Source organism: Thermobia domestica, chromosome 5, assembly GCF_964235325.1.
Source record: "Thermobia domestica chromosome 5, izTheDome1.hap1.1, whole genome shotgun sequence".
Taxonomy (NCBI): Eukaryota; Metazoa; Arthropoda; class Insecta; order Zygentoma; family Lepismatidae; genus Thermobia; species Thermobia domestica.
In genome coordinates, this window is record NC_137458.1 from 94,421,002 (window position 1) to 94,438,055 (window position 17,054).

The 17,054-nt window shown below is 36.3% G+C and overlaps 1 protein-coding gene across 11 annotated transcripts in view; it reads right to left on the reverse strand.

Moving 5' to 3' along the window:
* LOC145686000 (uncharacterized) overlaps positions 1-17,054 on the reverse strand; it is a 131,171-nt gene that overhangs the window by 106,697 nt on the left and 7,420 nt on the right. For all 11 annotated transcript variants that reach the window (XR_014131506.1, XM_081758821.1, XM_081758824.1 and 8 more), the window contains exon 2: positions 1,563-1,757. Coding sequence is in view for 10 of the 11 variants with exons in the window: in XM_081758821.1 (XP_081614947.1) it covers positions 1,563-1,703 (141 nt within the window). In the remaining variant the exon portion in view is untranslated. The remainder of the gene's footprint in view (positions 1-1,562; positions 1,758-17,054) is intronic.

Genomic DNA, 17,054 nt, shown 5'->3' on the forward strand with positions numbered 1-17,054 from the left:
GTTCTTCCTGTTTCTCCTCATACAATCAACACGGAAATCCTCTATTAACTTCTGAACAAACACTTTTTCTCAGTATGTTCAACATTATTACACATGTGTAGAAGATAGGTGCATTGCTACCATCAACCACTGTCTGTTTTTGAGAACACATCAGGTAAATGGACATAGGATGTTACTCACAGAGCTATGTCCATATACGATCCTGGTTTGATAAATGCTTTAACCCTAAACCTCAGTAAGTAATACATTTATTTTCTAGACGTTGGCTGCGGGTCGTTTGTACATCAAATCTGAGAAATACCATTACGTCAATAAATCCTTTATTAGCCATCATTTCTTTACAAAATTAAACACTCCAAATTTGAGATCACGTTATATGAATATCTGTATTCCTAGCGAGATACACCATGTATATACATTATTCCAATAAACGATTTACTTCACTTATTTCGATTGTCCACTCTTCGTTCCTCAGTACAGTGAGAGCTTGTGTAGTGTTCACTATTTCATAGTGTTCAATATTCTATAAAGCAGTTTCGTTCATACAAATAAACTGAAATCGAATGCTGTTTACCAGCACCATAAATTGAATTATTTTGCACCAGTAAAGTAAGTTTAATATAAAGTTATATAAGTACGTACAAAGCAATACTTAAAAGTGACTAGTCATTCATGATCTTCATCTGCACCACTCTGAAAAGGGTTACAAATTGGAAATTTTAGGTGAGCCTCAAGACTTCTGTCATCACATTATATATATCCAGTGGAATGTAGAAAGGCTTCTCTTAACTAACGCAGATAAATTCCTTTGATTTAAAGTGTGCACTGTTCATAAACTGTTGAACTTCACATACTGTAAAAAACATTTTAATTGTTTCCCGGCTTTTGGTAGAACTGGAGTTATATTTTTAAATTCTGAAGTTTGAAATTTCAGTATAAGTATGTAATAAAACATAGTTTTTACTCTTCAAAATATCCGTGCCTGACTTTTCATTGTTGCTAGAATTAAAATTTAATTCTTAGTTACAATCAATAGACTAACAATTAAGTAGGCAATTAATTTTCCAAGAATTCTTTACGCTTTATTTTGAAAATTAGTTTTATCTGAGTTTTTAGATCAGTAGTTTCTAACCTTTTATTTCGCTTAAGACACACTTTATTGAGCACCCACGACACACTTGTTTATTATTAATAGTAAGTTATATAGACAAGATTATAAGTTTCTATAAAGTATTAACTATGTAGTACTGAGCATTGCAGTTGCTGCTGGATGCGCTGACTGGCACAATCTCTCTTAAAACTGGTTTTAACTAATTACTAAAATGCTTCATCATTTTGAAATTCTAAAATTTTGCGACACACCCTACGGGACTGCACAACACAGCGATTGGAAACCACTGCTTTAGAAACAAAAACCATGCTCAGAATAGAAACAATATATTTAAAGTGTTGTGCTTTTCGATTGCTCTAGTAATGTTATTTCTATTGGCTATGCCAAGCAGGACTTAATTTTGACAGTAGTTCTGTGGACTGGTAATGAGCGTATATGAAGTCTAAAATACCTGATCAAGATGTGATGAGCTTGCCGCCCAATCCAAATCTCCTCCTTCTTGACTAGGCATTGGAGAATCTCCACCAGGAGATTTACTTCCGTCGATTTCATCAGCATCCCCAGAAGAATTCTGGGGGGTTCCGCTGTCCATTTGACAAGTCGCAGTATCTACTATACTTTCCTCATTGGTTTGAGGTGGACGTTTCTGAAAAGATTAAAATTTTATTACTTTACAGATATACATCCAATTACTACCTCGTATAACAATACAGGAATATCTTTCAATTGGTGCTAAGACCTCTTTTCCATATCACATAACTCATAGCACTCACATTTATTTCAATGTTAAATCACACTTATATTAACAAAGTTTAACATACCTACTAACAGTTAATTAGCATGATTAAATTTATTCGTATAGTACTCAAGTTTGATTTTCTGTCGAAGCATGGAATTTTCTCCCGCCCAAAGATTCGATTTTTTTTGGGGGGGGGAGGGAAGGGTGGAGGGTAAAACCAGGGTTTGAAAAAAACGGATATTTTTAAAAAGAAAGCCCAACTCACCTGGGCACATATGGGTATTTTCGGGTTTACTTGGTTTTTTTACGAAATATTTCAATGTCTTTGGGCTAAAAGTGTTAAAATGTGATTTATTTCAAGATTACCTTGTCGCAACTTCCATAATTGTCTATTCAATCTGGTTTGAAAAACAAATGGCTGCCATTTTGAAATTTTACATTGGATCGCAGAGAAAATCTATACAGCAAATTTAGAATGTTTCGTGCTTCTACCGTCAATATTTTAACTTAAAAGACCGAAAATCGCGCTTTGTAGTGTGGATACCCGCTACTTTGAAAAAAAAAATGGCCGCCATTTTGAAATTTTACATTATGCCGTCAAAATCTATACACGAAATTTAGAATGTCTCGTTCTTGTACCCTGAAAATTCTAACCTGAAAGACCGAAAGTGGTAGGCCTAAATGTAGTATGCGTGGTACAGGCAGACGAACAAACAAATGTAGATTGAATCATCCCAAGAGCCTCAGTGACGTTCGCCAAATATGAACACTAAATATATTAATTTAAAACACAGCTTTATTTCATGTTTTATAAAATAAATGTTTCAAAATGTCTTATACGACAAATATTTTCCAGCGTAAAATAAATGATTTCATTGTTGAGGTTCACTTCCGATACTTTGTGCGTTTAATTACGGGAATTTCCCGAGCACTTGTTGAAAGACGGTTCTTTACAGAAAATTAATTTAAACCAATTAGTTTCAAAATATCTTAAATAAAATTAAATATCTTCCAGTGCAAAATAAATAGTTTTATTGCTAAAGTGTTCACTTCAGATGCTTTGTGCGTTCGATTGCGGGAACTTCCCGAGCACTTCTTTCACGACTTTTTTTCTTCTTCGAAAATGCAACTCTCTTTACTGTACACTGAAACTTCCACTAGTACCAAAGTTTGAATTCAGCACGTGAAATAATAGTGTTACGTAGTCTTCGGAACTCCGAACATTAAACTTCATAAATTTGACGAGAATTTTACGCTATTGCTGGTGTTGATTTTACAGAACGTTTATTTGAAGAGTAGCAACAAATAATTGAACTAAATTGTTGTTGTTGAAAAACCAAATTTTACTGAAGAATACTTGTGTTACCATCAAAGGTAATAAAAAATAATACTAATAGTTTTACTAATGCACTACATATTTACAGGTAGTACCGGCACCTATTGCCTTAAACCCGTCACACGTATGAGGTATAAGGTCCCTCGGCATCGCCGAGTCGGCGAGCCCACTATTCAAGGAAAGTATTTTCTAAAATATAAAATTGCATTTTACTTCAAATCGGCTATACGCATAATCCATACATTAATTTGTTCTATAATTATCTCACGCTAAGGTAAGGTTTTTTATTCATTTAGTGCATTCAGAACTTTATAAAGGACTTATGTTGAATGTTGCTGTATACCTTAACGTGAAAACATCTAATTCGCCCAAGAAGAAAAGTCCACAGTCTGATAAAAATCACTTTCAATTTGATCACCTTGGTTGTACCAATAATATACTACAAGGATCCTTCAAAATTGACCGGGATTTTCGTACGTAAATTATGGATGAATAGCCGGATCATGATGAAATTTAATGATGACGTAATGTATTCCTTCTCGAGCAACTAGCGCCCGGCATAACGTATTTGGCGCATGCGCAGCAGTTGCAGCGAACATGGCGGCAAGCAGTTTGTCAGTGGATGTGGAGCAGCGCACAATGGTCGGAAACTTGGAAAAAGCGGACAAAAATAGTTTATTCCGAAATAATGGAAGTTCACAGACGTCTATCGATCATCCTATACGTAATTGTCCTTTCTAAATCGATTGCAACTACTGCGAAAGTGATTCGAAGAACCCTTGCTACAATACGTGCAGTTATATATACAGGGTGGTTCAAAAGTGTGGAAACCCCTCGCATAAATGTCAAATATTGCAAAATATAACCAAAGGAACAATGTAGGGGGAATAATAAAGGTGAGGAAAAATTGGGGAGGACATAGAACAATGAAAGTCACCATCTTGAAATCCACCATTGTGAATCATATCATACATACAGTTTATAAATTGAAAACAAGTTGACGCCTTATGTGAATTGGACATCGCTAGTCAGTACGAAGTTATGACAGAAGTTAAATGCATCCAAGATGCGGTTACAGGTTCAATGTGCTCTCCCTCTAACTGTATATGCAGCTAATAAAAAGACGATGTAAAACAAATGAGTGTTTGGCCTTAGGATACAAAATTAAAGTTTGCGGTTTTTCACCTGTACCATCTTCGAAGAAACACTGATACTTACTGGAATGTAATTTAGTTCAGGATTGTTTCGATAAAATTAAAAGATTCAATATAGAATCTTCTTATATACTACTGCACTGACGTGTAATTTACAGCAGCTCCACATGACTGATAGTTTATCATTGCAATACGTATGAGTTTACTACAACAATGATTCAGGGGCGAAGGGCAATCCAAATTACGTACAAGACAATATGTCTTTTCCCTTTGCAAGACTCAGATAGCGGATCTCAATTGTGATCACAACAACATTATTCATCACCCTTTTCCAGTTAGATGGGACTGAGTTCTTCAGGTACACTTGACTGCAGCTACTTCCAATGCTCAACCTTTGTACTACTCATGGTCAACTCAATAAGCCTTATTTTGCAGATAAGCAAGGATAAGCTTAGACTGCAGAGCTACTAACATCAGCGTATATGTTACTTTTCGGTAACACTAGCAAAACCATCATATAAATGATATGACAATGGATAACAAATAAACCTTTTCACTAAACACATAGTATTTGAGTCCAATATACTATTCAACCATTTTCATCGACTTCAGAAACGATATAAATAGTTAAAACATTCAACGACATCTTGTATTTTCAGTGTAATTTTAAATATCTTTTCTTATATTTCCGGGCAATGTATGATTTTAAAATATGCACTAACCAGTTTGAAGAAGAAGAAGAAAATACGAAAAGGAAAGAGAATCAAAAATTGATTCTAATATAATGATTTGTTTAATGAGTTTTTGTCTTTACGTTGTCATAACAATGTTTTGTAAATAAACGATATAATTCAGGAACCATCATGAAAAGGGATGTATGCATAATCATAAAGGTGTGTATTTATTTCAATAAGTGTGTGCCACAATAAAAGCCAGGAAAGCTAAACGTAACATTAACTGTTTTAAGTGATTTTAGAATGGATATTATGATAAAAAGGTCTTGTGTCCATCTTAAACACAAATTAAATACAACTTTCTTACAAGGCTGTCTATTAATCTTTATTATAAATTAACTAGAAATGTTACAGTTTCGGAAGTATATCACTTCCTTCTTCAGATTACTACTCCAACTGAAATCATAAATAACTTTACATCATTTGTTATCCCTACCAATCAGGAATCACTTTTCATTAAAATTCAATATATATGTCCATTGTTGTGACAATTTTAAATTCTTAACAGACATAATACATTGTTAACAAATCTTTATATTTCTTTTAACATACATTAACTAAAATAAATACTTATTAACTACGTATGGGATATGCGATAAGGTGTATGTAGGGAAAACCAAGAAGAGAATGCAAGAACGTTTAAAACAACATAAAGATGATGTAAGATTGAAGAGAGACACTAATGTCATTTACAAGCACGACAATGGAACAGGCCACGAAGTAAACTGGGAAGGAGCGAAAATATTGGAATATGAAGGGAGGCAAGTGGTTAGAAAGTGGAAAGAAGCTAAGAGGATAAAAGCAGTTTACGATAAAGCTATGAACTGGAATAGTGGTTTAAATATTAATGAGGAGTGGGAGAAAATTTTGAAAAGAGAAGAAAGAAGAAAGGTAGAATATAAGGACAATATAGGGTTAAATTTATTTATGTGTTTTTCCAATATTCAGGTAGTTAATTAGTATTTATTTTAGTTAATAAATGTTAAAAGAAATATAAAGATTTGTTAACAATGTATTATGTCTGTTAAGAATTTAAAATTGTCACACAATGACATATATATTGAATTTTAATGAAAAGTGATTCCTGATTGGTAGAGATAACAAATGATGTAATGTTATTTATGATTTCAGTTGGAGTAGTACTCTGAAGAAGGAAGTGATATACTTCCGAAACTGAACATTTCTAGTTAATTTATAATAAAGATTATAGACAGCCTTGTAAGAAAGTTGTATTTAGTTTGTGATTTTAGTATTACAATCTAGCTATAATTATGACTGAGGACCTGTGTATAACGAGTTACGTTATAAACACACCATATTATTTGGTTCATTTTGTATTGATTTTTCGGCATTGTTATTTGTTCATGTTTACATGCATTTTATGGACAGCGAAAATATTCCTATGTCCTGACACTCCGGGTTTGGAAACAGGAGATATACTTATAATCAAATATCGATACCGATTTCATAGGCGGCGAAGTTGACAAAATCGATTTTTGACCATTTTTTCCCAGTTTCCGACCACTGTGCAGCGGTGTGTAATCAAAATTCTTGTGAAGAAGACAGTTAAACAAGCTGAGATTTTCAGAAGATTGCAAGCACAGTATGGTGAACAAACGATGTCACGGACAAGAGTGTACGAATGGTGTGAATAGTTTCGCGAAGGACGGGAGCTGGTGACAAATGAAGCACATGGACACATTCACCCGATTGCAGTCACACCAATGAATATCGCACGTGTTGAGCAAATAATTCTTGAGAACCGGCGAGTAACAATGCGGGATATTGCTGCCGAGGTGAATATCAGTATCGAGAGTGCTGAGATAATCATTCACTACCACTTATGTTTCCGCAAAATCTGTGCAAGGTGGGTTTCCCGCTAGCTGACATTTGATCAGAAGTGGACACGCATGACAGTCTGAATCGGTTTCGAGCCGAAGGTGATGAATTGTTGCAATCCATCATCATGTGCATAGAAGTTCCCCGCCGCCCAAGAAAAGCAAATTGCAGCCGTCCGCTGAAAAGATCATGGCAAAGTCTTCTGAGACATGAAGGGTGTTATCCATGTGGATTTTCTGGACAAAGGGAGCACAATTAATCCCCAATATTACTCCACATTGTTGAACAGTGCTGTACGTAAGTCCATCCGCAAGAAAAGACCTGGGATGTTGTCTGGAAATGTCATTCTTCTATATGACAATGCCCGCCCTCACACAGCCAATGTGACAACTCTGGCCGAAATGCGCTGGGAAGTTCTGCGCCATCGCTCCTACAGTCCAGATTTAGCCCCCAGTGATTATCATTTGTTTGCACCCCTTAAAGACCATCTGGGAGGGAAAACATTCACGACAGATAAAATACTGCGGAACGATGTCCTCCAGTACCCACGACAACAACCACGTTCTTTCTGCGCCAAAGGAATCAGGAGCTGCCACAACGATGGCAACAGTGCCTCGACGCGCACGGAGAATACTTTGAAAAGTTGACATACTTTGGTGCTTCTTGCGCTATCTGTTTCATTTGAAGAAATAAAAGTCCCGATCAACCTTGAAAGACCCTTGTAACAAAAGGTTCAAAAACTCAGGTGGGTCCAACCCGAAAAAAAAAACACCGGGTTTTTTCGGGCCGGGCCCACTTGGTCAAACCCTGGGTAAAATCCACAATAAACTCAAGAAACCCACCTCCAAAAATATACTTCCAACTTGGTTTGCAACAATAATCTTAATGTGATTATAATTACTTTCTTTAATCGTGTTTCTAAATACACGTTTAGTTTCCGAATTGGCTTAAAAGATGAATTTATCAAGATAGCATGCATGCGCTCACTGTAACGGCTTATCAACTGCAATCTATTGTATAAAAATGAAAAGGGTCTTGTTAGTGATCCCATTACGAAAAACCAGCGAAACCGCTTGTAATGAAGTTTGGACATAATTATTACGTACCTCGAACTGGGTTTTTATCATACTACTTTGATTAATATGCGTATTCAACGAGAGAGAGAGAGAGCGAGGAGTCAAAATTAGTGCCAAAATTTGAGTTGATTTGATTTAGAGTTTAACGTCCTGTTCAGCACCGAGGCTATATGAGACGTGGACCTACTGATTAACGTGGAATCCGAACAACATGAGCTCCCGCCGGGAATCGAACCCGGGTTTCCTGCCAAAATTTGAGTATGTCATGGTCCTGTTAAGTTAGGAAGATGAAACTTAGTATATAAACTCCCCATTAAAAATAAGTAGAACCGTGTCACAAGGTTTTTGAGAAGTTCCGTTTTTAGGGAAGGAAAGGGAATTTTCTGTAAACGATGTTGTCTGTTATGTGTCACTGCGTCACAGGGAAACATTTCCAACAATTCCAAATAAATTCTTGAATATAGTAAATAGCTGCTCCAAGCTGGAGGATTCAACGTATTTTTCAAATGGCACTACGTCAGGTTATGACAATTTCAAATCTACAAATTAAACGTCAATTTACAATACCACGTCAAGAGGAGAGCGTAATATCTTCACATGCTTGTTGCTTCAACATCAATGGAAATTTTAAATTTATATACGAAATAACGAAAATGGAAAGAAATCAACTGAACATTGGAGGTTTCACGCTTATACATTTCCCACGAAAATCATGTAAGTGTGAAAAGTATATTTATCACACAAGTATTACCCTATTCTATAATAATTATTATTGCCTTACACTTTTTATTTTTAAAGTATTAATATTTTTTCGCAACTCCTCTTGACGTAGTCCTTCTGCACCCAATCGAGACATCTATGCAAGTGCGAAGTTCAATGTAGGCAAATTATATTGTTATACGTATTAATGCTTTTTTTCTCTGAAATGACCAAAAATTTGCATAGTGAAAATCGGAGTACCAAATTTATAGTATAATATAAAATACTAATAATGTAATCCTCGCATATTACATGCAATTCATACTACGAGGTAGGCTTTACAAAAAATAAAAGTATAGCTTTACAGGAATAACTACTTAATATTTATGAAATTAATAATGATGTTACTCATTCTCTGCATTAATTTCCTATTTCGGTGTTAAGTTAATGATTTTTTTCTATTGTCCTAATGAACTACGTTCTTTCATTTAGTGACGCAGCATAGTGTGGAACTTTCATATCCAGCACAGTGTGTTTAGTTTCTTGTAAGGTTTAGATGACCTAGAAATAACTGATTTCTCATCTCGAGATTCCCTTTAGCCTTTCATCAAGTGTTGATACTACTTTTGGTTAAGAAAATGTAAGTATCTTTTGAAGAATACGACACTTTGTAAATATCACTTTTAACAAATAGGTTTCATTCACAAAATAGCTTTTATATTGGCTCAAAGAACTTACCAAATTACCATGTGGTTTTAAGTTGACTTTTAAGTTGTATTTCTCTGCTATTTTCGTAAGCTAGAGAATAATGGGGGCAAAAAATAGTCGACTTGGTTGTGTCGTTTTCAATTTTTCCATTTTTACTTTCGAACGACGACAGGAGAAAAAAAAGTACGCTGATCATGAAAAATAAATTGAATTCAAGGTTTCAATGATTTACACGTTGAACAGCCCATAGATATCGATACAGTAATTTTTTGGCGTCTGTTCATCCTGATATACACTTGTCTAGAGGGCATACAGCTCAACGTATCTCAGAAATGAAATCTTTCAGTTTAACGTTCCACTATTATGCTCTTTAGGCTAAGAGAAATTTATGTTTACGGTAAGTGAATGACGATGGAAGAATGTATGGGGTTATGGTCTGGTGCAATGAGAATGTGGAAACAAACGGGAGTACCCAAGAGAACCCATGGTCACAATGTTGTCTACCACAAAGTTACTTGGCCGGAAATCGAACCAGGGATCCCACGCACCAGAGGTAAGCGCTCTACCACTGAACCACCGCGCTGAACCATAACCTGAACCATATTACAATTTTATGATTCTCCTGAGAAGGTATTAGAATTTTCCCCCTACCCCCTAAAAATAAGAGTAGTTTACTGAAGGGTGAAAATCAATTTCAAAGACGACTCTAACGACTTTATTTATATTTCAGAAACCAATCTTTCAATAATAACCCTATACTGTGATCAAGTCATTTCTACGGGAAAATTTGAGGAGTAGTAGTTTAATCTTGGGGTAAGTTTCTTCAGATGATCTTCTCAAAAACGACTGAGGTGATTTTGTTTGTATTTCACAAATATACAGGGTGTCCGAGAAGTCCTTCCCTGATTACAGAAATTGATAACTCAGGCTAGAAATAAGATAGAAATATGAAACTGGTGTTGAATTGTTTACAAACTATAGAAGTTTTGGTCACATCAGTACACTTCCACATGAGCACCCTTGGTAGCACGTAGCACATCTAGGCGATATTCAATTTCCATCCACACATTACCCAACATCACTGAAGGGATCGATGCAACGACTGTGGTTATTCGTTGCTGCAGGGTTTCAAGATCTGGTACACGTGTTCGGTAGACTTCATCCTTGACATAACCCCATAAAAAGAAGTCTAATGGGGTTATGTCAGGAGAGCGTGGAGGCCAAGCTGTTGGTCCATCACGACCAATCCATCGCCCAGGAAATGTCCTATCGAGATAGGCACGGACGTCCAAACCCCAATGAGGTGGTGCACCGTCTTGCTGAAAAACATCGGGGCGATACTGAAGCAGCTGAGGAACAGCATACAGCTGCAACATGTCCAGGTACACTGCAGATGTGATGGTATCCTCAGCGAAGAAGAATGGCCCGATAATTCGATCGTGCAATAACGCGCACCAAACATTCACCTTTGGACTGCCTCTGGTGACTTGGTAAAACATAACAAACCTAACACAGACAAAAACTTTTATAGTTTGTAAACAATTCAACACCAGTTTCATATTTCTATCTTATTTCTAGCCTGAGTTATCAATTTCTGTAATCAGGGAAGGACTTCTCGGACACCCTGTACAGTCGCTCACATTAATATTCGGTTTTATTAGGAATTGTCAAAAACAGATTAGATTTAGATGATAAAAGATCAAGTAAAAATATCTTGTAAGGCAAAAGATATGTAAATATATAGTGGACGCTGAAAGAAAAAAATGTGGCACAAAATGATAATCAATGCTCGGTAACGGGATGTAAAACAGATAATGGACCAAAAATACCTCCCATTAATATTCGGTTTCGATAACACCAACGGTGTTTACTCGTTTCTGTCCTATGTAGAGGGCATGGTATGGTGACAAGACATATACTGCAGATGACAGCAGAAGAGAGGTCATGGCAGAGGTGCATAAGCAGCACTGAAAGTTATTGAATCAAACAGGTTACACGGGCTGTGGTGAATATGGGTAGAAAAGCTAATAATACAGTACAAGTCTCGAGCAGTGGCAATTGGTGATCTGTCATCATGCAAAAGGGCGTAAATACGCTAAAATAGCTGAAATACTACGCATCCCAGGAGTACCGTTAGAGACACTGTCAGGATGTATAAAAATGAAAATAGAATAGAATCCATACCACAAATTGCACAGTCCAGGAAATTGTCAGATAGTGACGAACATGCTATTGTTCGCAAAATTACGGATCCCAGGCTAAGTGCAGTGAGTACTGCGGCATCCCTAAACTTCGAGTTAGGCAAGAACGTAATTGCAGAAACAGTCCGCAGAGTGTTGAGATATTCCGTGTTTCATGGTAGGGTACCAAGTAAAAGACCGTACGTAAGTAAAGTCAATATAAGAAAAGATTTAATTTCGCACGAGAACATGTGGGTTCTTTCAGAGTTCAATATGTATCCACGTATCTTTTGCCTTACAAATTACGTTTACTTGACCGTTTATTATCCAAATTCAATTTGTTTTTGGCAATTCCTAATAAAAACCGAATATTAATGTGAGTGACTGTATAATTCATCTTACGAAAATCTCACAACGAATAGTTTACTCTTGGGGTGAGTTCCCGTTCAGACTACATTTTAAAACAACTTCGGCGATTTTGTTCATATTTCATAAATAATATTCATTATTATTTTTATGAAGCTGCATAAATCACTGCTATGAGAATATCTAAAAAGGGTAATTTACTATTGAGAGTGACTTTTTGACGTTTGTAAAAAACTACTCGTATGAATTTGTTGTTATTTTATAAACAAACTAGTAGCTGGCAAATGACTTTATGTAGGGCCAGAGTTGCCAACCTCAGAGAACAAAATTATCAATTTTCGTTTCTTAAATTATTGTATATTACAAAAAAAAAATCGTATATTCGTTGTGCACGCGATAATTGTAGAAACAAATGTAACACTACTAATAATATATAATAAACTTATTTAGCAATCTTCAGTTTCCAACTCAAAATCAGCGTCACTGTCCTCATTTCTTTTTTTTTTTTTTTATCCTTATTAACACTACTGTACTTTGAACAACAATATTTCCATCCTCTCCTAAACATAGTTGAATTTAAAGAATGGACGCAAGGTTGTCATTTGCCAATTCGCAAATCGTTATCGATTCATTTGATCGGAAATGACTGTTAAAAGCCTTAGTGTGTGTTTTATTATTATTTAGTGCACATCTGCAATTTATTTGCTAATTCGAAGGCTACAAAAACGTGTGCGTTCTAAAATTATCGTATTGTCATAAGGGCATTCGGCATTATTGTATAAATATCATAAAGGCTTAAATGACCGTATATCTCGATAAATTATCGTATGGTTGGCAAGCCTGAGTCTGACGCACTGCGACTCATATACTCTGAGATTTTGTACACAGATGCAATTTCGTGTGCAAAAGACTCAATACATTTTACACTACCTGATATAATGTTTTAGTGAATATGCCATTTTACAAATACAATAGAAATGGATTTCTTTATAAGCACGCGTAAACTACTTGTCATAAATGCAGAAATACCACCACTTACAACCTACGTGAGATTTAACTTGAAAAGGGAAAATTTTGTTTCGTTGGTGCGAAATTTGTCTCAGAAATACTAGGAGCACTGCAAGAGATCAATCAAGAAACTCGAATAAGAATGTGTATTTTTATGTTAGAACAAACTAGAAGAACCAAAACATTTTTATTACTCTAACCATTGAACAAATTAAGAACAATAGTGATGAAACAATAATTACAAACAAAATGTCTATTTAAGAGCAAAAAATAAAATAAAAATACAACAATGTTCCTTTATAACCATAGCAACAGTTTATTCATTTATTTTCGTTTTCCCCTCATTGCTTACAGTAACACTTTCTTTCAAATTTACTTATTTTCTCATCTTCAACAATCCTCTACACACACACACATTAGCATCCTTCTACTTCATCATTCTCTGTCCCTCTTTTCTTTTGATAATAACAAATTCTTTGGTAAAGTATCGCAGCAAAACCTTTGGCATTAAAGGAATTCCAAAGGGTTTGCTAAGTGAAATATCAAGGGATTTGCTAGAATTTGGTTCTCCGGCGTAAGATCGTATGGTGCATACGATCTTACGTCCCTCTCCAGTCAAAAATAGGCCCTCACAGAAGTAGAGACCTTGACGAGGTTGTGGGGCTTTCAACCAACATCTTCCTGCACCAACCTTTCTACTTTGCTTTGGATGAAAAATAATATCTTGTTCTTTTCTTTGCAGGAGAATAGAAGTCCAGAGATATTTTAAAGATCATTACTCGTGGAAGACACAAGCAAAATATAGAACAGACCTGTGCTAAATAGAAGGAATGTTACCAGTTTGAAAGCTATGGAATAGGATCAACATCGTATGGTATCTTCTGAAGACACCGTGGCAATAAAAATACATCATCTAAAACTCCCGAAGATTGAAGAATGAATACAAGGAACAATTTGTGACGACAGTAAAATAGAGGTGCTTGAAAGGCGTTTAGAAGTGTCCAGCTCAATAGTTTGGAGCTATGATGTAGTGCAGCCCTAATCTATGGAATGGTGTAATTTTATCCAGTTAGTGAATGGAAACTTAAGTGCTTGAAGAAGATCGACTTATTCGCTCAGTCTGATAGTTCGATTATATTCATGAGTGGTTGATTTTAAGATGTAAAAGAAAAAACGTGTTCAAGAACCGATAGTTATGGAGAGACTGGAGCTTAATCCTCTAATGACATCGTCGATTGCCGTGACTCATTGCAAATAAGATCAGAGTGGTCTTCAGGTTGCCCCAGAAAGTATTTTGTTCCTTCCTTTCAAAATCAAGAATAGTTGGTATAGGAGGGAAATTTGACTCAGCATTACGAAGGAATTTACGAAACCAGGAAGGATCATCTTTTCCGTTCTAAAGAATAAGGAAAAGCATAAATTCTCACTCAAGCGGAAGTGTTGACTTCAAGGAAAAACAAAGAACTTTCATGGAAATCAAAATTCTTACATTCAGCGAATTTATCGTATTAAAGAGTTATTTGAGCAATGATTTTCAAAATTTACCTAATTTCCCCCCGAGACATAATATATTATAAAGGTAACCAAGAAAGTTCTGTCACTTTTTCACCCACCACTTTTGAACATCGATGGCCTTCTGCCAACGTTCTGGAAGGACATGGATTCCATCGTGGTAGAACTTGGTGGGCAGTGAAGCGCACAAGGCATCAAGTGCATTTTGCACCTCTACTAGGAATATGAATTGGAGTCCTCTCAGGTGATTTTCTAAGGAATGGAACAGGTGATAATTGTACGGTGCAGTATCCGAGGAGAATGACGGATGCAATAGTGTTTCCCATCCAAGGGACAGAATGGTGTCCCGTGTCATCCTAGTCACATCGGGCTTAGCGCTGTCCTGTAACAGGAGGGTGCGTTTGCGATTCAGTTTGCGACTCCAGAGTTTTGAGTTTTTCTTGAATACGGCTTAATTGCTGACAGTACGCAGTTGCATTGATGCTCTGACCAGCTGGTAGCAGTTCCCGATGCACGATGCCGCGAGCAATCCACGAAACACACAGGAGGACCTTCTTCTGGTGCAGTGCTGTTTCGGAACCAATTCATGGGATGTTAACCAATGATGATGGCACCGTGGAGCTTCGTACAGGACCCACTTCTTATCACATGTCCACACCCTGTCAAGAAATGGCTCTTTTCTCAGACGAGACAGCAAAGAAACACAGGTGTCTGCTCGCGTTGCCTTCTGGCCTGGAGTCAAATCATGTGGGACCCATCGACCCAATTTGTTGTGCTTCCCAAGTTGATGGAGGTGGTGTCGAATGGTTTCTCCACTCACACTGAATTGTAGTCCCAGTTCCTCACATGTCTGGCCACTGTTCGCCTCAATTGCTGACTGAAGATCTTTATTTTGTACGTGTGTTAGTCTTCCGGCACGTGGTGCGTCTTCGAGTGTTTCGTCACCATCCTTAAACTTGTTAAAGCACCGCTGCACTGTCTGCGTAGTCATGACACCCTTACCAAAGGCCTGGTATATCTTCTGCCCCGCTGCAACGGCGTTTGACCTCACTTTGAACTGAACTGCCGCAACCAGGTAGTATGTTGGAAATACCAACACCAACAACTGACCTTAGCCTTATCTCTATTCGCATTTAACTCACGGTGTGAGGGCCAATTGAACACAGACCTCCACAAAACGCGACAGAACTTTCTTGGTTACCTTTATATATTTAGGAATATATCACAAATCGATAAAAGGAGAAAAGATTGAGAGAATTAAGAGTTATTGCGTATCAGTGTTGGCTGGTTTAAACCAGCTGGCTTAAAAAAAAAAAGTTTAAACCAAAAACGAAAAATGCTTTAAATCATGTGATCTTCATGGTGACGTTTCCACACATCAAACCATCTGCATTAGTTTTATCTCCTTTTCACCTTTTAATCAAAGTGTCTCATGTTCAATTCTCGGTCGAACCACAACCCTTCTTTCATGTGTAAACCAAGTAGTGGTTTGAATGTCACTTTAAAGCGAGTCTTCTTGATAACCTAAGTATTACATAAATATGTTAAGCCTAAACATACGAAATCAAGCCAAATTGTGTATGTTTGATTGCCTCAATGCTTGTTGTTTTATAAAGAAGCAAAGGTTGTCTAAATATATTGACAGACATTGGCAAATTGTATATTTTTGCTTCCCTGAATGTTTGTTATTTTATAAAGAAGCATAGGTTGTCTAAATATATTAATAGACATTGACAAAATTTACCAACTGCCTACGTAGCTTCCAACATCAGCTTGGATTGGACTTCGTTTTAATTTTATTAAATGATATCTACATACTAAATTTGGAATTTAATACCTCAATTTTAGCGTACTGGTTATACATTGACCTTAAAATTTTACATGCAAAGCATTAACGGGATTTGCTTTGCATTTAAAGTAATAACAGGATTTTTCCAATGGCTAAGGCGGGAGTTTCCCGATTCATATGTAATTCTGTATAATGGTTTCACTTGTGCAACTATTTATCTTTTTGTCCTGAAAATGACTCTTGACAATTATATTAACAAGTATGTAAAGATCAGTACAACATATTTTTATCAGGAGTCCTTCGTGAGTGAGTCGGCAGATTCATTGCATTTGTGGCCAATTAGTCCCGGTTTCGCGTCCAAATGGAGGACAATTTCTCTCGGATGTAAGCCGGGAAGTTGTTTGCATTCCGCTTTAAGCTTATATGACCCCTTCCAGCATAACCCTGTTGTTGCATAATAACAGCAAGGCGAAACAAACTTATTTCTGTCCATATGTAATATAAATACATAGAGCAAATTATTTAAACCAAAAAAAAAAAAAAAAAAACTGGTTTAAAACAAAAAAACGGGTTTTTTCAATAAAATTCATAGTTTTTGTCAACCCTGGTGCGTATTTGTCTGGAGTGGAAATCAATTCTTAATCACACAAAATAGAACATTCACGAAACATAACGTTTGAAATGAAATGAAATCTTTCAGTTTAACGTCCCACAAATTAGTCCTTTAGGTTAAGGGAGAGGATGACTAAGGCATGTGAATGATGATGGAATGAGAAAGTAGGAGGAAAGGGACTACCCCGAGA